Here is a 21,180-nt window from a genome sequence, read left to right on the forward strand (position 1 = left end):
AATGACAAAGAAAAATAAAGTTTACTTAGCCAAACTAAAAATTCAAGTGTTCTAAGGTAGTACAGACAAAATCAGAGGGAGAGAGGACTCGTACGCCTACACACTAATACATATTAAATAAAGCCTACCAAGCACAAAGGAAGAGATTTCTTATCCCACCAGGTCTGAAGTGAACCTGAAAATATGAATTATAATATGCAATTTAGTTAACTTTTAGAAATCCATCTTTGAATATTTGTCGAAAGCCAGCTAGTCCAATGGGGCGCAAGTTTGCTCGCGGTCGAGGGTCTCAGTAAAGGTGGGGAAAGATAGAGTGACGTACTACAGATTCTTATCTGTAGCGGTTCTTTCCTAGGAAAATAATCCTATGATCGGCGCTTTTGAGAAAGAACCTGACATGGATCAATGCTTCTTGTGCAATTGAACACTTTATTTTGGACACAAGATTTTTTATATATTCCCCTCTCCCAGTGAATTTCTAGTAAAAAGAAGTGCAAAACACCCAAGGTACAAAAGAGAGATACACATGCAAATTACCAACCCTGAACAAGACAAAAGTAAGGCCTGGGATATCCCAGGTCTTTGTGATTGAGATCAGTCCCATTATCTCAGGTGGGCCTTGTGCTCTGGAGCCCAGCCCCCTTTGGCCTTGCAGCTGCAGAGGCTTCTATTTGGCTAAAAGTCACACCCAAAATCACTTGAAGAGTCCAGTTTGTTATTTAAGAGTTCTCTTTAACCCTTTCGGAGCTCTCATTCCTAGGGCTTAGTCCAATGTCCTCCTTTATATATAATGGGGGACAAAGTCCGAGATTCCAGCTTTCATATAGTTATTGTAAGGTAAATCCATGTTCCTTTATGATGATTTAAGGAATTTCGATGAATGTCTGCTGGATTTTGTCTGCAATACTATCCGCTGTCTGAAAACTTAAACAAACTCATGACACAGTTTAGCAGGTAAACACCAAGAAATAACATGAGGTCTTTAGATTTAGTTGTCAGATATATTTCTCTAGCAGCTGAGCATTTTCCCTCTTTTAATAATCCATATTCCTATCACTAACCTTCTGCAACTTTCTTTTCTTCTCTGATTACCCTAATTCTCTCTTTCCCATTCGGGCCAACTTAGGATAAGCTCTTCTTCATACAAAAATACTTTCTCATTCTCACCATATTCTCTTTCTTTCACCTTTACACATCTATTTCATCTGTCCTTTGTTTTGACATAGCTATTTTTACTGGAATGTTGCTTCTAATTACCATTTGAACAAGGCTCATCTGATTACCATTTGAGCAAGGCTGAAAGTTTACTGGAAGGATTATTTTACATGGATTCAATTTTCACTCGCAGTCCTGATCTTTTTCCCACCGGAGCAATTCATTTGGAGAGTTAAAAGAATCATTACCAAAAGGATAGTAGTTATGAAAGAATATCTAAGAGTGGAGGAGTTTTTTGGCCAGAGACGATGCCCTCTCTCGGGGCTAATCGCCGATGACTACATGGATTCTCACACATGTAGATGCCGAGATGGAGTGGGCAGCAAAGTCTTGGCAAATATTAATTTTTACTATAGATTTCTGTATACAATGTTTATATCTAAGATCCTTGATCAAGCATTGCATTTGGCTGTGTGAAGTAAAAGATCTACTGGAGACACTGTATCTTCCTTCTTGGGGTACTTCTCTAGTCTTACATGGTATGTGTGTGTGTGTGCGTGTGTGTGTGGTGTGTGTGTGTGTGTGTGTGTGTGTGTGTTACTAGAGACTAAACTCAAAAGTGCTCTACCTCTGCGCTGTTACAGTTACCTGAGTTGTTACTGTTACCCTAAAAGGGTCCTGAACTGTTCTGGGGGACCCTTTCAGGCTCCAAAACTGTTCTCTGTAAACGCCAGTTCTTGTTCAGAACTAGGATAGATATAACACTAGTCTGAACTCTTGCTGAAAACTTAAATGAGTTTATTATTACAAAGACAGAAATATAGGAGACAGTTTACAGCCCTCTACTATCCCGGGATCGTATAGGGGGTAGCCCATAATGAAGTCACTGGAGTTCAAAAGACAAAACAGCTTTTATAGATAATAGTCCCCATCTTGCTCTATGACGTGATCCTTTGACCTAGGTGTAAGTCTGCCCCTTAACTCTGCGCAGGCCTCTTTTGTTATGGGGATTTCTGGCCCAGCCAAAAAAAAAAAAAAAAAAAAAAAAAAAAAACCCTTGATTTATAAAGTGTATGTGTGTGTGTGTGTGTGTAGACACACACACACATACATATTTTTTTGAGGTACTGGGAGTGGAACCTAGGGGTATTCTACCTCCAAGCCATACCCCCTGCCCTATTTTTATTCTTTATTTTGAAATAGGGTCTCACTAAATTTCAGAGGGCCTAAGTAGCTGAGGCTGTCCGTGAACTGTGAACCTCTGATCTCAGCCTCCCGATGCTGGGATTATAAGCGTGCACCACCACGCCCGACTATTAGATATATTTTGATGCTGTTCCCTAGTGGAATGATAGAAGGCATATAATCATACAATTTTATAGCATGGAAATTTAATGAAAATTTTAAAATAATTATGAAGAGATGGCTTATTTTATGTTTCATCTAATAAAATGTTCTGTTCAAAAAGACCACCTGGTATCAGAGGAATACAGTTAAGAAAATGGTTAACATAAATATATACAAAAATATTTCTTAAATTTTACTACAATATAAGTGCCTATATTTTAAAGAATTTTACTTTTGAAAATAACCTTTTTTTTTTTTTTTGGTACTAGAAATTGAACCCAGAAGCCTTCTACCTCCGAGCTACACTCCCAACACTATTTTTTATTCTTCATTTTGAAACAAGGTCTTCCTGAGTCGTAGAGGGCCTCACTAAGTAGCTGAGTCCAGCCAAGAACTTGCAATCCTCCTGTCTCAGCCTCCTAAGTACTGGAATTACAAGTGTGCGCCACCACGCCATCTTTAGTAGAACTGTTTGTGATCTATTATGCAATAAAAACAAATTTGAGCCAACAAATATGTATCTCAAAATATTATTTTAAATTATATAATTCTAATGACTTTGATTACTTCCTTTTGCTCCCAAATTTTTATTAGTTTTTAGGATAAATTCCATTGTCACACTAGTGGCTAGTGGGAAAGAAACAAATATGCTTCTCAACTCAGTACGGTCATACTCCATAAACACTTGGCTTCCTCTATCTCATTCCATCTCATTATCTGTCAAAATGAATGCTATGTGAGAAATTAGTGAGGACGTTAGAATATTTTGAGATTTTCTTCTAGATTACTCCCAGTCAAGAGCAAGTTGAAAACTTTCCCAGCTCTGTCTCTAACATGGAAATTTAGGGATTATTGTTCGAATATAAGTACTGTTTTTTTTGGGGGGTTGGTGTTTTTTTGTTTGTTTTGTTTTGTTTTTTTGTTTTGTTTTTTTTGTACTGGGGATGGAACCCAGGGGCATTCTACCTCTAAACTACACTCCCAACCCTATTTTTTATTTTTTATTTTGAAACAGGATCTCACTGAATTGCAAAGGGTCTCCTAAGTAGCTAAGGTTATCCATGAAATGCAATCCTACTGTCTCAGCCTTCCAAATGCTGGAATTGCAAGCATGCGCCACCACGCCCGGTTTAAGTACTGGTTTTATAATTAAAATTATAGATGCAGTTTCTGAACCTCCAGCAGGAGGAGTCCCATTTGAATAGCACGTTCCAGGAACAGTTCCCTTTGAGAATCCCATTTAAAGAAGAAAGCACATTAAAACAAACACCCACTGATTGGCATAAAAATAAATAATAATACAACTTGGCTACATGAGATTCCTTCAGGATGACAAGGAAGGTTCGGTTAAAAAAAATGATAAAACTCACTTTATCAAGTGGCAAAATCCATAAGGTAGTCTTTATAAACAAAATCTATTTTTGTTTTGAAGAGATGCAGTATAGAAATGATAACTGCTTTCTCAACATGGCAAGACAAATCAGCATGATGTCTAAAGATAATATAAAAGAAGCCTACTCTATATAATATCAGGGGCAAGAAAACCACTACTCTAATATTCTAGGACTGCAGTTGTTAATATACTCAGCGCAATTAGACAAAATAAAGACAGAGCAATATGATTAAAATAAGAAAGACGCGGCGGGTCCCATCAGCGCACAGATACACGCAGGAGACCGATATGAATGATATGCATGTACTGGTATTGGGAAGAGAGTTTAAAAAGTATTAATGTATCAGTCCTGGGAAAGATGTCCAACCTTGAAACATATCGTCTTTACTAAGAAAGCCAGGGTTAGCCAACATGTCCTTGCATTCCTAAGAACAATTTAACACATTGTGGGGGAAAAGACAAAATGTAAAAGCCTGTGTTTGAAGACAGAGATGCCTCCCCCTCCGGCCATAAATCTGGGTCTGTGTTTGAAGATAGAGATGTTTCCCCCCTTTCAGGCCATAAACCCAGCTGGAGAGATAACAGAAGCAGAGCCGGGGCTGGCGATAAGGTGTAACATGATCTCCAAAAATCAAAGGGACCTGCTGGACTTAGGATAAAAATTCAGGAAACTGGAGTTTGTTGGCATTTTCATTCGAATTGCCCCCCTGTGCCTTGCTCTGGCACAGGGCTGTAACTATCTCTATATTTCTATCTTTTTAATAAACTTCTTTAAATCTGCAGCAGCTGTCCAAGCGATGAATACTTATTCTTAGCTTAGGACAAGAATCCACAGTTTTTCTGTTTGTCTCTGTGTGTCTGGTGGTTGGGGGGGGTTACTACACACCACGTACCTTTCCCCCCAACCTATCCCCTGCAACAATGCATGCCTTTATTGGTCCCCACTCCCAAGGGGAAGGGGTCCCACGGGAGCCGAGCTCCTGTCTCCCTGTTAGTGTGCCTGTGCCCGCTTCTGTCTGTGTGTTAGCAGCGGCTCCCTTAAATCGAGGGGCGTGGTCTCCTCTGGGAATCCTGGAGCTCTGCCTCCTAGCTTCCGGCCCCGCCCCCTGTGGGGCAGAGGCTCAAACCTTTCAAGAAGAAAGAAAGAATAAAGGGGATTAATTTAGAAACAATACCCTGATTGAGGGGTCAGCAAACTTTTTCTGTAGAGGATCAGTTAGTAAATACTCTAGGCTTTGCAGACCATACAGTTCCTATTCTACATATTCAACTTTGAGTTATAGCATGTAGTAAGCCATAGATGATATGCGAGCCAAGTACACAGACGTGCTGCAATTTGAATTTCATATGATTTTCATATATCATAAAATATGAATATTCTTTTTATTTTTTCCCTCAACCATTCGAAAAATAATATAAAAACCATTCTTAGTTCCTGAACTATGCAAAAACAAGTGTATCAGATTTGTTGACCTCCACCCTTGATCATTATAACTGCATTTTAACAAATTGATATAGTTACTAGTAATCACTTAATATCTATTATATAAATAAACTTATCTAGTTGCCTGTTTTTCTGTTTTGCGCAAAAAAGATTATAAGGAGTGATCAAATTATGAAGACATTAATTTTGTGATAATAAGCATTGAACAGAAGGGATATATACCCCTAGCCCTCTTTTATTTTTTTATCCTGAGACAGAGTTTTGCTAAATTGCTGAGGCTCTCACTAAACTACTGACTCTAGCCTTGAACCTGCAATCCTCCTGTCCTAGCTTCCCAAGTACTAGGATTGTAATTGTGCACCACCATGCCTGGCTGCAAGTATTGAATTTAAAATAGCATTTTTTATTTCCTTCTCTCTCAAAACAAACAAAAATCCTAATCTTTTTGGCTGTTAGTTATATTCCTGTAAACAGAGCAACGCTTAGAAATTTCTATTTGCTTTATATCTAGTTTGCAAGCCTCACAGAACTCTCACTGAGAACAGTAATGTACAAAACCATTCATTTCTCTTTGTTCTTTTCTTTCTTTCTTTTTCTTCCTTTTATTTTATTTTATTTACTTTTTTTTTGATGCTGACCTCTAGCCAAACATTAAATTACCATGGAAAATAAAACATAGAGGAAAAAGAAGCACAAAGATAATCTCTGGCCTCATTTTATAGGGCTATTCAATCTTACTTTAGAGAAAGAAGAGCTTTTTACTGTGAGAAGCATGATAACTGGAAAGAAGTATTGAGTGTTTGAGACCAGCCTCTTCGGGGATTGCAGGTGACGTGCTCTTGTTTCTATGCAGCTGAGGTTTACGTCAGGTATGCGTGCTTCTGCGTCTATAAATCCACACCCCTTATTAACCAGAAACGTTCAGAATACATCTTCAAAAGGAACGCTGGCCAGTTCAGGTAAGCAAGAAATATTTCCAAATTTGTTAATCAGTAGTCAATCTCTTCTGTATTTAAATGCTCTTTGTTTGTTATCTAAAAGTGAGGGTTTCGGGTAGAGGGTGGGAAAAGTAAAAAAAGTAAAACAAGATTGTGTTTTTCCTCTTCTACTAAACAGGATTTCACATGCTACTTTCATAGTTGTATTCTCTTTTTATAGTAGTGGTAATAGAACAAGTTTGAATCAACCAAAAATGACTCTTTTAAAATTAAAAGTAGCCAGGCGTGGTGGCGCACGCTTGTAATCCCTGCGCTTGGGAGGCAGAGACAGGAGGATTGCGCAGGTTCGAAGCCAGCCGTGCGCACTGGCTTAGGAGACCCTGTTTCCAAATAAAAATGTAAAAAAATAAGTCTGGGAGTGTAGCCCGGAGGTAGAAAGGCTTCCAGGAACCCCAGTACCACCAAAAACAAAATTAAATTAAATTAAATTAAAAGTAAAAGTCCTTCTTTCTTGTATTCTATTTTAATGTTTGGTTTTCAAAATACAGAAATTTTAAAATAATAGTCAAGTAAATGCCTTATGTTAAATTACTTTTGAAAAGTAAAATCCTAGTGTCAGAAAATGCTAACTGACCAAAATGCTAATTGTAGACTTTTGGGTAAGTGCTTCCACAGTCTCCAAGCTGCTAGAATATCACATTCAGCTGTGTATCCCAAGGAGCTTAACCTTGCACCTGCTAGTAAAGGACCTCAGCAACACATCCTATCCCAAAGGAAGCATACTCATCTAAAAACAATGAAATAGAAGCTACATTAAAAATAATTCAGTTCTCATTAGACTCTTGGTGAAATTAAAATAGCAACAAAGTTATGCTTTCTCTTTTCATTAAATGTCCACTTCACCTGCTGATCTCTGTTCCTAAGAGAACCTTTCTAATGCTTTCTCCAGATTGGCTTTCCCCAAATCTTTTTTTTTTTTTTTAATGTGGTACTGGGGGGTGGAACCCAGGGGCCTTTCTATCTCCAGGCTATACTTCCAGACCTATTTCATACTTTATTTGGAAACAGGGTCTCACTGAGTTGCCAAGAGCCTCACTCAGTAGCTGAGGCTGGCTTTGAACCTGTATGATCCTCCTGTCTCAGCGTCCCAAGCGCTGGGATTACAAGCATGCGCCACCATGCCGGCTCCCCAAATCTTCAATCCACAACCTTAGAATCTGGAGGCAATTTTGGACTCTCAGGAAAAAAATGAACAGAAACTTGTAACATTTTATGAGCAGTTTCTTTTTCTGGTTTTTTTGTTTGTTTGTTTGTTTTTGTTTTTGTTTTTTAAGCCTTCTGTAGGTCATCCATAGACCTTCTAGAAGCCTTCTGGGTTGAGGTTAAGATTGACATAAATAGTGCTTCAGTTTCTCTGCTGAACCTGTCAACCACATCGAGCTGCCCTCCTACCCAGGCTACACACTGCATGTCCAAGTTCAGCTGTCTATCTATCCCCCAATGAAACCCACCATTTCTCTGAGTCAGCCTTTAAAAAAAGACAAGGAGTTCTTAAGATAAAAGATGACATTCTGAAATGTTTTATGGCTTAATAAGTTACTCCAACTTAAATTGAGATCCTTATCAGACATTTTGGTTACTGTTTAACAGGCATTTTAGTACCTGAATATAAAGAAAGCAATAAATGGGTCTATTGCAGATTAGGGAGGGAAATAATTGACATAACTCTAATCTCAATTGCAAACATCTTCACTTCAGAGAGGAGACAGAAAAGATACAACACTGAGAAGGGGAAAATGCTAGCATGAGTAGGAAGAGAAGAGGAAATGTCCAGAGAAACCTAGAATATATAAACTTTACCACTAAGTTATTGTTCTCGTCCATAACCACAGTTGCTATTTTACATAAACTAGACTATTACCAATAGTCTACTAAAACCAATAAATGTTTTGTCAGTGCCAGATCGCTGTGTCTCATTAATTTTTCACACTGCCTCATACAGTTAAATGTAGCAAACTCCATGTTTGAGCAGAATCAATAAGTCATCCACTACATTTTGGCTAGGGAATTTCATCATTTTCATGGGGAAATTGCGATTAAGTAACACAAGTCACTGAGAAAAATTATTTAAGGAAACTTTAAGTGTGAAGGATATTGGTGTATTTATTTCTATTCTTTACACATATTTTAAACTCATGGCAGAACTAAAATCAAAAGAAAGAGGTGAGTTATAAACCGAAAGGCAAAAAGGCCAAATAACTGTTCTGTTTTTTATGGTCCTGGGTATGGAACCTAGGGGCATTCTACTTCCATGCAACACCTCCAGCCCTATTTTTTATTCTTTATTTTGAAACAGGGTCTCACTGACCTGCAAAGAACCTCACTAAGTAGCTGAGGCTGTCTGTTAAACCACAATCCTCCTGTCTTAGCCTCCCAAATGCTGGGATTACAAGCATGCACCACCATGCCTTGCTTTCTGTACAGCTCTTAACAAATGTTTTTTAATAATAGCTTGGAGGAACATACTGACTTCTAAAAATGCCTTTCTGTTATCCAGCTTCTTCTGACAGGTTCTCTAGAAGACAGGATGCTACACTCTGTTTCGGCCCTCTGCCTCTTTCTCATCACGGTTCCATCCAACCTTGCTATTGCAATTAGAAAGGAAAAGAGACCTCCGCAGACACTCTCAAGAGGTACTATATTCTCATTTTATTTCCTAAACTTAGCCATTTGGATTGTTTAAAAAATACTCAATATCTTCACCCATAGTCTAGTTTATAAAGCAAGCACAATTAACTGGATATTTGTTGGGTATGACTTCAAAATAGATTTAAACAAAACAAAACAAAAGAACAGGAGAAATCCATTGATTTTAGGCAATAGATCAAACCAACCTTAGAACAATAATGATTTTCTACATCTTTTGCAGAAATAGTAGAGAACTAGTTTGATATCTACAACCCTGGTAAAGTCTTAGATAATAATGATTGATATATTATAGTGGTGTCCTAATTTTAAGATTTATTAAAATTTGCACAAAATCCCAGTCCACTATTTCTTAAGGCAATAAGATAATTTGGAATGAATTTTATACAAGACTACCCAGAACTGAAACGAAAGCTCTAGCATTAAAGGATGTTTGTAACAAAAGATTTTAAAAAGCAAAAGAAGATAAAACATAAATAAAAAAAAAATAAGCAGAGGCCTCGTCTCACCTGGTGTTTCTAGAATAACCTATTGAATGCAAAATGCAGCGTGAGGATGTTGAACAAGCTCAAGAGAAGTTGGAAAAGTTCAGGATTATTGTAAAGAGGAAGAGTTCCACTAAAGTTGGGCCTGAACAAAAGAGATCTTCCAATGTTAAGATTTGAAATCAGGCAGAAACAAATCAACACCGCTGGTGAAAACGTAAAGCAGTGCAGCCACTTTGGACCACAACCCAGAAGTTCCTTAAAAAGGTAGAGTTACCATTTGACTCAGCAGTTCCCCTCCTGGGTCTACTCCCAAGAGAAATGAAAACACACACCCACAAAAAACCTTTCACAGCAGCACTATTTATAAAAGCCAAAAAGTGGAAATGGCCCAAAGTTCTTTTAGCTGATTAGTGAATAAATAAAATATGGTATATTTATACAGTGGAATAATATTCAACCATAAAAAATGAATTAAGTACTAATAAATGACACAGTGGATGAATCTTGGAAACATTACACTGCGTGAAAGATCTCAGTCACTAAAGACCACATATTATATGATTCCATTTATATGAAATCTCCAAAGTATGAAACTACAGAGTCGGAAAACTGATGGGGGGTTTCAAGTGTGTGTGCACGTGTGTGTGTGTGTGTGTGTGTGTGTGTGTGTGTGTGTGTGTGTGTGTATTACTGGGAATTGAACCCAGGAGCATTCTAACTCTAAGCTACATTTCCAGCCTCATTTTTATTTATTTCTTTACTTTGAAATGGGGTCTCACTGAGTTGCTTCTTCTTGATGTTCTTATTTTTAATCTCTTATACACATTCCCAACTACTTGGGGTCTCTCTCTACTCATTACTTTCTGTTTTCCTCTATTTCACACTTTGGGATGTTTCCAAAACACCTGTTTCATTGCATCTGCATTAATAAAATTACCACAGCAGAATTTTTTCAAGTCAGAACTCAATGCAAAGTTGGAATTCCCTTTTCAACAATGCACACTTTTTCATAAGGATAAGCAGCTCTTTGCACACATAACACAAAGGACAGTCTGGAGTAGTACAGTCCAAAGGTTTTTGATAGTGCTAAAAGCATCATGATGAGCTATTGTTTCCTGCACATCCTGAAAGCCAGTGCTCTTGCGTGGTCCAGAGATAGCTTTTAATCAATAACAATATTTATTAAGTACTTATAGGGCTCAAGGCCATGATCCCCTGACATTTAAAACACAGTTCCGAAACCCTCCATATTACAATCTGAAAGGACAGTATCTATTTGTGTCTGGCTTTCATTGTGTATTCTTTATAGCATATGCCCGCCAACAGCTTGGCAACTCATCTAAATGTCTGTACGTCGACATCTGCTTATCAAATACCCATTTCAGATCTCTCTTGTACTCCTAGGTTAATACATTGATTTTTCTCTTCTACTTCAGGATGGGGAGATGACATCACATGGGTACAAACTTATGAAGAAGGTCTCTTTCATGCTCACAAAAGGTAAAATGCCTCTCAGGTAATTTAACAGATCATGGAGATGCTTATAAAAAGAACCCCAGATGGACATGTTAGCTTTTGAAAGGATGTCACATGTATTTGCTCTATTATTACCTGCTGTTTGGACAAACTGTTACTTTAAAAAGCTTTAAATACTTTTGTATTAATTTATTCATTTCCTAAACAAGCTTTTGAGTATAATTTGCACAAACAAAATAGTAGTGCTCATTAAGCATTAAATAAGATTAAATAGAAAATTTTTTTTACAGCAACAGTCCTCCAGCTCATCTGATCATCAGAATAATTTGAGGAACTTCTTTCAAACTCAGAATCATAATCAAGCAAGTACTTAAGGAATGCCAGGCACTCTCCTGGGCTCAATGATCAGAAGTGACGCAATTTTTATCCTAAAAGACCTAGTAACTTTTTGAAAAACCTTGTATATTTTAAATCTCCCCAAGGATTTATCAACTATCTAAAGAATGTTCAATTCCAATGCACCTTACAAAAGTAGAAATATGCCAAATTGAAATAAAAGAAAGAAAAAGAAAAGTAAATAAAAATAATTATGTAAAATAAAAAAAGAGAAAGTTCAAGTCACTCTAGAAAACCTAGCAAAGGATATGAGAGTTCACAGAACATAAGAACACAGAACTCAATACAAAGGAGTAAGATTGACTATTTTAGAAGAAAGTAAAATCATGCTAGTTTCTCTCTATCCAACTATTGGATAAAAATCTTTAAAGTTTATAACTACTTTCATGAAAGTAGAGAAAGTAGTTAGCTCTCATTTTACCAGAGAGGCTATACATTGATACAACTTCTATGGAGAGGATATATTAAAATAATTAATATGCAAACTCTACAACCCAGAAATTCTGCTTTTGAAAATTATTTATAGTTATCTATGAATATGTTCACCAAATAATTGTTTATACAAATGACGTTTAGAAACATGGAAAACTGAAAATAATTTAAATACCCATTTTAAAGGGGACTGATTTGAATTAAAATATATCCATTTAATTTTTTTTTTTTTTTTTAGTGGTACTGGGGTTCCTAGAAGCCCTTCTACCTGCGGTCTACACTCCCAGACCTATATTATAATTTTATTTGGAAAGAAGGTCTCTTAAGCCAGCGCGTCTGGCTTCAAACCTGCATGCTCCTCCTGTCTCTGCCTCCCAAGCACGGGGATTACAAGCGTGCGCCACCACTCCTGGCAAAATATATCCATTTAATGGAAGATTACGCAAGAGAACAGTAGAATAATGTCTAAGATACATATTAATTCAAATGCCTGTGTGTTATTATTAACATTGATTTTACTTTATTTTATTTTTGAAGCAGAGTCTTGCTAAATTGCCCAAGTTGACCTCCAAACCCAGAATCCTCCTGCCTTAGTCTCCCAAGGAGTTGGTATTACAGACAAGAACTGCTTCCCTCAGCCCTGTGTTATTTTTAAAAAGGAATGTATACATACAAATGCATATATGCATAGACATATCCAGTACACAATTATATTCAAGATCATGACTTGATTCAGTAAGGAAACAAAAAGTAGTAATACTGTTTACAATCAGTGAGAGGTAGAGTTCTTACCTTTTTAAATTCTGAATCTTAAACCAACTAAATCTATAATTTATTTTTTTAAATAGAGCTTCTACATCTTGTACCCTATTAAGATGTATTGTACTGGTATTGGGAAGAGAGTTTAAAAAGTATTAATGTATCAATCCGGGGAAAGATGTCCAACCTTGAAACATATCTTCTTTACTAAGAAAGCCAGGGTTAGCCAACATGTCCTTGCATTCCTAAGAACAATTTAACACATTTTGGGGGAGAAGATGAAATGTAAAAGCCTGTGTTTGAAGACAGAGATGCCTCCCCCTCCAGCCATAAATCTGGGCCTGTGTTTGAAGATAGAGATGTTTCCCCCTTTCAGGCCATAAACCCAGCTGGAGAGATAACAGAAGCAGAGCAGGGGCTGGCGATAAGGTGTAACATGATCTCCAAAAATCAAAGGGACCTGCTGGACTTAAACAGGATAAAAACTCAATAAACTGGAGTTCTTTGGCATTTTCATTCGAATTGCCCCCCTGTGCCTCGCTCCGGCACAGGGCTGTAACTATCTCTATATTTCTATCTTTTTAATAAACTTCTTTAAATCTTCAGCAGCTGTCCAAGCGATGAATACTTATTCTTAGCTTAGGACAAGAATCCACGGTTTTTCTGTTTGTCTCTGTGTGTCTGGTGGTGGTGGTGGGGGGGGTTATTTCACATCACACACCTTTCCCCCCCACAACCTATCCCCTGCAACATATTTGACTACAATGCACTAATAAAAAATAAATAAAATAAAGGTGTAAAAAAAAAACAGAAAAAAATGCTCACCAAATCACAAATCACCAAATGACACCAAGCAACGAGGTTTTAGCAAGTTCTGATTTGGGAGAGTCTCAAAAGTACAGCTAGTGAATGCTACCCGCTCTGTGAAGCTATGTTTCTCATCATCTGAAGTGCTATTAATGAAGTTTTAAATTAGGAGCCACCTGTTTTTATATAGTATGCACACTAAGAATGATTTTTACATTTTAAAAATTTTGATAAAAATAAAAAGTAATATTTTGTGACATGAAAACCACACAAAATTCAAATTTTAGCATCCATAAATAAAGTTCTACTGTAACACAAAGACACTCATTTTTTAATATGTTGGTTATGTCTGTTTTTGTGTGATAATGGCAGAGGTAAGTAGTTAGAAATGAAAACACACAGCCTGAAAACTCTCAAATATTTACTCTTTGCTCCCACTGAAGTAAGAAAATGGGCCTTGTTTTAGACTGGTGCTACTTTACCTTCTGCCAAAAATACTCCTGTGCTTTCCTTGAAATGAAACAGTTGTTTCGGTTTGCTCTTGTGAACAGCTCACTTAATGGCTGAATTGCTAAGAGGGAGTTTCTTTTGCTCCCAATAAGTTTTTCACTTAGATTCTAATTGCCCAGAAATCTGATGCTAAAGTTCATTTTCCAAGAGTTACTTCATTCCCTTTTCCTAAACACTGCTGCCCTTGTTTCCAGCTGTTCTGTAGGTACTGGGAAGAAATGAGAGCACTTCCGGAAAACAGAAGGACTCCCACCACTAAACTTTGTGTCTCAAGACACCTACACCCACCTAGATTCAGCCAGAAGAGTTATCTAGTTTATCTAGTAGCAAGTATCTAGGTTGATACTTGGAAGGTCTGAGTTCTAGATCTGTTTCTAAAAACATTAATACTTCTGGATGGCATTCTACTAATAAAAAGTGAGATTTGTATTTCATTTATCAGATTTCTAGCATGCTTTTTCACCAATAAGTTTGAAGTTGTTGGCAAATGTCAGCTTTCTAACTATCTTACGAATCTTTGCAGCTAAGTTTCAGGGTTTACTTAAATTTACAATATAAGTAAATTTACTAAAATTTACTTATATTGCAAGCTTGAGAATAAAAAATATTAACATATTAGCTATAGACTATATCACTATGATTTGTAAATCAGAAAATTTTAAGTTTTGTCAAAAGTCAAAAAGCTTTGAGTTAATTTCACTTTATGTTTTAACTCAGTGTTAACGACATGACTTAACTCACACTTTCTTCTTATAGTAATAAGCCACTGATGGTTATCCACCACTTGGAGGCTTGTCAGTACTGCCAAGGTAAAATTTTAGTCCCGAGATTTTAATTTCTGTCCAATATGCAGTAGAAAATATGACCTGGTAAGAATAGTTAAGAAGGCATTCAGCTGATCCCATTTTTTAATAGATGGATGCTAGAGTACCAACACTTTACCCAGATGTTTGAAGACTACGATGATTGTTAGGGGTCTATTTCATATATTTCTATTATGTGTCCTTTGAATGTGATATCCCTCTTCCCACTAGAAAAGAAGGAGCTAGTGGGAAAACTTGCTGAAAAAAATTGTTTTAGTCAATAAGTCAATGAGTGACATGGAATTATAAAACTAGTTTCATTAGTGTGACTCTCTTTTGGTGTCCCCATGAACAGACTGTTCCTTAATTGCTTCCCAGTGAAGGACTAAGTGTCCTGCTGGGCGTGGTGGCACACGCTTGTCATCCCAGCATTTGGGAGGCTGAGACAGGAGGATCGCGGTTCAAGGACAGCCTCAGCTACTAGTGAGGCCCTTTGCAACTCAGCAAGACCCTGTTTCAAAATAAAGAATCAAAAATAGGGCTGGAGGTGTAGCTCGGAGGTAGAATGCCCCTGGGTTCCATCTACAGCACTGAAAAAAATAAAAATAAAAAAAGAGAACCAAGTGGCAAAAGGCCAACAAACTAGGTAAACTGAAGCTATTGATTCAAGTGAATGAAAAATACTAAACTTAATGTAACTTAATTTAGTGAGAAATACTAGCTTAATTTTACAATGTTAAGTTGAAGATGCCTTGATCCTCAAACATAACTATCATTTTGTTTTCCTCACAGCACTGAAAAAAGTATTCGCCCAAGATGAACAAATACAAGAAATGGCTCAAAATAATTTTGTCATGCTGAATATCATGGTACATAAACTCAATAGGTTTCTTAATATCATAATTAATAAAAGTTTTTATTCTTTTATTTTTGTATTTTCAGAACACACAGCACTAAGTATTGGTAGATATAGAATATTGTATAGAATTATAAAAGGCCAAAATATACTATCTAGTGAAAACGAATTCACATAAAATATTTATTATATTAACTGTCAAAAGTGGCCTAGCCTAATAACTGTATTTTCTTTCTTCTGCTAGCATGAGACCACTGATAAAAATTTATCACCCGATGGACAATATGTGCCTAGAATCATGTTTGTTGGTAAGTGTGTAATCTCATTTATCAAATTCACAAAATCAATAGGAATTGTAGACTTCTTGCTGTCATTTGTTTTCAAATGCTAACTCTAGTACTATTCTTACTAAAGGAAAGTCATTTCTAACCCAATAAACAACATCATGTTCTTGTTAGTTCTATATTCAAAATTTACCATGTCTATTATTGGTAAATGCTAGATATTTTTAAAAGTAACTACTAGGCCATGCAAGGTAATGTATGCCTATAATCCTAGTACTTGGGAGGCTGAGACAGGAAGATTGCAGGTTCACAGCTGGCAATAATAATTTAGTGAGGCTCTCAGTAATCTAGTGAGATCCTGTTTCCAAATAAGAAATAAAACCAGGCCTAGGGGAATAGCTCAGAGGCAGAAGGCCTCAGGTTGAACCCCCAGTACCACAAAAATAAATAAATAAATAAATAAATAAATAAATAAATGTAAATATTAAATCAATATCCTAACATACTTTCAGTCCAATGCCCTGAAATAACAGAGAGCCATAATGCAGTAAAAGAAAATTTCAGGTTAATTCATCATGTATTCACATATATGCAAATGAATTTTGATTGTAAATTTGCTTGGCATTTGTTTTAGAGTAGGAGGAAAAACTGATTTTAAGAATGTTAAACAATATCTCAGTGACTTGCTTTTTTCTCAACAGACCCTTCTTTAACTGTCAGAGCTGATTTAACTGGAAGATATTCTAATAGATTATATACATATGAACCTCAGGATTTACCAGTATGTACGTATTCATAAATCACCTTGGATAGTGGTAATATCTGACCTTTGACTGTTAAAAGGGCTAATGATAGCCTATATCAGTATTATCTACAATCACTGGGGCTTGTGGTGGTGCTTACAATGTGAACTCCTACCTCCCAGAAATCTTTCTCTCTCTCTCTCTCTCTCTCTCTCTCTCTCTCTCTCTCTCTCTCTCTCTCTCTCTCTCTCTCTCTCCTCTTCTCTCCAACCCAGCCAAATTCACTGACTATATCCCCAGAACCCCCGCCACTCCTTTTTGAGACAGAGTCTTCCTGTATTGGTCAGGCTGGGTTTCAAATGCTTCATCCTCTTTCCTTAGTCTCCCACAAGCTGGAATTATAGGTGTGTGCCACCATGTCTGGCCAAAATATCTACTTTAACATGGATTGCTAAATTCTGAGGGTTTTGCTTTGTTTTGTTTTGTTTTCTTTTCTTTTGTTTGCGGTACTGGGGATGGATGGAATCCAGGAACATTCTACCTCTGAGCTACACCTCCAGCCCTATTTTTTATTCTTTATTTTGAAACAGGGTCTTGCTGAGTTGCAAACGGCCTTACTAAGTAGTAGCTGAGGCTGTCCACAAACTGCAATCCTCTTGTCTCAGCCTACTATGCCCAACTAAATTCTGAGTTCTTATGACCACAAAATTCTGAGACCTAAAAAAGAACTTAGTACACATTACAATGACAGAAATTTTGAGATGGTTCATCTTCCTGGTATCAAAGATCACATGTGATTTCCTCAAATGTTAATAATGAAATATTTTTGTCTTTCTTCAATGCCTATAAGCAAGGAGGTACATATTTAATTAAAACTTTAATGACTTTCACTACTAAGTATATCTAATAAGATAATTATGCCTCTCAGATTCAGTAGTGCCAGATAAGTTTAATAACTCATTGAAAAGAAAATAGATATGCCTTAAAAGCTCTTCTGATAAAATTGTTTATTATAAGGATTTTTTTTCAACTAGCTCTGACTGGTCTAATTCATAAATTTACATGCACACCTTTAACATAATATTTTTAAACATCACCTAGTGAATTCCCATGTTTTTCAAGCTATTAATATAAATGGACCAATTCCAAATTCTAGCATTAACAGATTATTAGATACTTTCAATTGCTAACATGACAATATATGTTTACTCTTATTTCAGTAATAGAAAACATGAAGAAAGCATTGAGACTTATTCAATCAGAGTTGTAAGAGATGATGGAAAAATGTCTTAAATTCTAAGAGGTCAAATGTCATGAAGAAAACCTCTGGCTCACTGACAAATACAAAATGTGCAACTATATGGAATTTGTAACATTACTATTTACATTTTTAATGTATTTGCAATATTCTTATAAAGGTGAAATGATAGTTCAATAAATGTTGTTGAAACCTGAGCATACAAAATAGTAGTTTGATTTCTACCTTCATCAATAGCTAGAAAAGCTTATGATGAGCCAGGAGTTATAGCAAAGAAAAGGACCTAAATACGATGTCTATCATAGTTGCTTCTATTTCCTCATCTCTTATTCATTTCACCAAATTTCACTTCTGTCTTCTTCGCTATATTGAACCTTCTAGTGTACGTTATAAATGGTCTCTATGGTACTGAAGCAAATGGGTGAATCTCTGTCCACTTCTCATTTCAAATTTCAGCAGTACATTTAAGAGTCAGTCACTTGTTTCTTTTCTGTGTTTATTTTTTACTTTCTTTTTTCTTTATTTTTTGTGGGTTATACTGAAAATGGTATACATTCAGACTGTGCTTGGCACTCTCCCCCCTACTTCCCCTTCACCTCCTCCCAACAATGAGTGTCCAGGTTAACCATGCTATATTTATATTTCTACACAAATTCAGATGGAGCTCCTTCATTAATCAACCTCAGCCTTCTTCCTCTCCTATCTTTTCATTCTAGCCTTGGCTATACCTCTCCTGGTTATTTGTCCAAAAGGGTTGCAATCAGAGAACTACAGTAACATATGCATACCCATGTTCATAGCAGCACAATTTGTAACAGCCAAAATATGGAACCAACCTAGGTCTCCTTCAACATATGAATGGATTGCAAAATTATGGGAAATACAAACAATGGAATTCTACTAGGCTATAAAGAACAAAGTCATGTCATTTGCAAGAAGATGGAAAGACCTGGAGAACATTATGTTAAGTGAGATCAGCCAAGCACAGAAAGAGAAGGGACTTATGTTTTCTCTAATGTGCTCAAACTAGGGAGTATTAGGGATACCAGAGGGACTCCAGACAATGGAGGAGAAACCTCTTTTCTGTATTTAAATTAAGATATTTAAAACTCAGTACAGAGACAGCGTGGTGGCACAGGCTTGTAATCCTAGCACTTGGGAGGCTGAGACAGGAGGATCACATAGGTTCGAAGCCAGCCTCAGCTACTTAGTGAGGCTCTCAGCAACTTAGTGAGACCCTGTTTCCAAATAAAATATAAAATAGGTCTGGGAGTATAGCCCAGAGGTAGAAAGCCTCTGGGTTCCACCCCCAGTAGAACAAAAAAAAAAAAAAAAAAAAAAAAAAACCTCAATACAGTACATTTAAAATATATTTTAAGCCAAGCGTGTTGGCGCACACTTGTAATCCCAATACTTGGGAGGATGCGATGGGAGGATCACAAAGTTTAGAGGCCAGCCTCAGATACTTAGTGAGGCACTCCGCATTATAGTGAGACCCTGTTTCCAAATAAAATATGAAATAGGTTGGGAGTGCAACCCAGAGGTAGAAAGCCCCTGGGTTCCATCCCCAGTTCAAAAAAGATAAAAAATAAAAATAAAAAATAAAATTAACTATATTTTTAAAATTTAACTGTATGTTTTACTTTATTTAACTATTATGCACATACTTTAAAACTTTAAATATTTTAAGAAAAGTATAAGTGCCCCATGAAAATTAAAAAATTTCTCCAGTTAACTAGGAAAAACAGATTATATATGTACCAATATTAGGAATGACCTAGGAAGATTTGAGAAAGAAGCTTTGATTATTCATAAATATATTTCAAAAATGGGGTCACAGAACATGAAGCTCAGAGTTGTAAGAGGGAAGGGCAAGTCAGGACTTGGTTAAGGCCAGGAGTCAGATCACTGCTAGGATGTAAAGTACCCTTGATGGGGTGTGTCCACACAGCGCCTAAGGAGATGCAGCCTCCCTCGGCCTGAGTGGCCTGCAGCCTAAGGCAAAACTTTAAGTAAAGTTTAAGAACTTATGCAGTAAAATGATTCAGCAGAAAAGGGGCTAAGATGGCGCCTGGAGGAAGCTACGAAGGCGTGGTTTCCCCATTCATTATGGGTGGGGAGACTGAGCAGTTTTTCCCTTTTTACCTTTAAAGGAGCTTCCGCACACATGAATGGCTCATGTACTGGCCTGGGATTGGCTGTAAACTACGTGCTAGTGATCTTTATTCCGATAGGCTAGGCTATTTCCCATGGGAATTCCCCTCGTGGTTTGGTGCTATATATATGATTGCTTGGAGAGAAATAAACGAGATCTTGCTTGACTCCTGGCTCTGGGTGTGTGTGTGTGTGTGTTTGAGTCGTCGGCACTCTACCTTCCTGTTCAGCCCCGTGCCACTGACGACGGGCAGGACCCCCGTCATACCCTCTCTAAAAGTAATTAGCAAGTGGGAAGAGGAGTGGGAGCTAGGACTTTCACATTCTGAAGACAGGTTTTCATAATAACTGATAGCTAGTTAAGAGGATGGGAGGAGGGAATTGACCTTTGTGAAAGGAGAAACTGGGCATAATCGAGAGTTAGGCAGGAAAATTAAGGGGATGAACTTTACCTATGTCAGAATTATGTAGGAGAGCAAGATGGAGGATATTGTATCTATAAAAGACTGTTTTGTATTTTGTATTTCGGTGACTTTGTTCCGGCCATCCCCTCATGCTATCCCTGGGTAGCATGAGGCTATAACTGTTTTCTGTATTTCTCGCTTTTTAATAAACTAATTTAGAGATGGGGCCCGGGTCGCGGGACTCTGGGCCCCAGGCCGAACTGCGCATAGCACGCCAGACCCCTGGAGAAACCGGGCCCAGTAAGACGCTGGGATCTGGGCGGGGGTCGCGCGCGGGGCACACCAGGCGGGGCCCGGGTCGCGGGACTCTGGGCCCCAGGCCGAACTGCGCATAGCACGCCAGACCCCTGGAGAAACCGGGCCCAGTAAGACGCTGGGATCTGGGCGGGGGTCGCGCGCGGGGCACGCCAGATGGGGCCCGGGTCGCGGGACTCTGGGCCCCAGGCCGAACTGCGCATAGCACGCCAGACCCCTGGAGAAACCGGGCCCAGTAAGACGCTGGGATCTGGGCGGGGGTCGCGCGCGGCGCACACCAGGCGGGGCCCGGGTTGCGGGACTCTGGGCCCCGGGCAGAACTGCGCGTAGCACGCCAGACCCCTGGAGAAACCGGGCCCAGTAAGATGCTGGGATCTGGGCGGGGGTCGCGCGGAGCGCACGCCAGGCGGGGCCCGGGTTGCGGGACTCTGGGCCCCGGGCAGAACTGCACTTAGCACGCCAGACCCCTGGAGAAACCGGACCCAGAACAGAAAAAGATAAAGAAAAATATC

General features: G+C 37.9%; 1 protein-coding gene across 1 annotated transcript; it reads left to right on the forward strand.

The window, feature by feature from the left end:
* Positions 1–8,864: 8,864 nt before the first annotated feature.
* AGR3 (anterior gradient 3, protein disulphide isomerase family member) lies at positions 8,865–17,807 on the forward strand (the record flags this gene model as incomplete). The annotated part of the gene is made up of 7 exons (XM_080701472.1): positions 8,865–8,970; positions 10,908–10,971; positions 14,608–14,660; positions 15,447–15,523; positions 15,755–15,818; positions 16,496–16,579; positions 17,758–17,807. 7 exons carry the CDS (start codon positions 8,865–8,867, stop codon positions 17,805–17,807), a joined length of 498 nt encoding a protein of 165 aa, XP_080557598.1.
* Between the last annotated feature and the right edge of the window lie 3,373 nt (positions 17,808–21,180).

Source organism: Muscardinus avellanarius (genome assembly GCF_963383645.1).
Source record: "Muscardinus avellanarius genome assembly, chromosome: 9".
Taxonomy (NCBI): Eukaryota; Metazoa; Chordata; class Mammalia; order Rodentia; family Gliridae; genus Muscardinus; species Muscardinus avellanarius.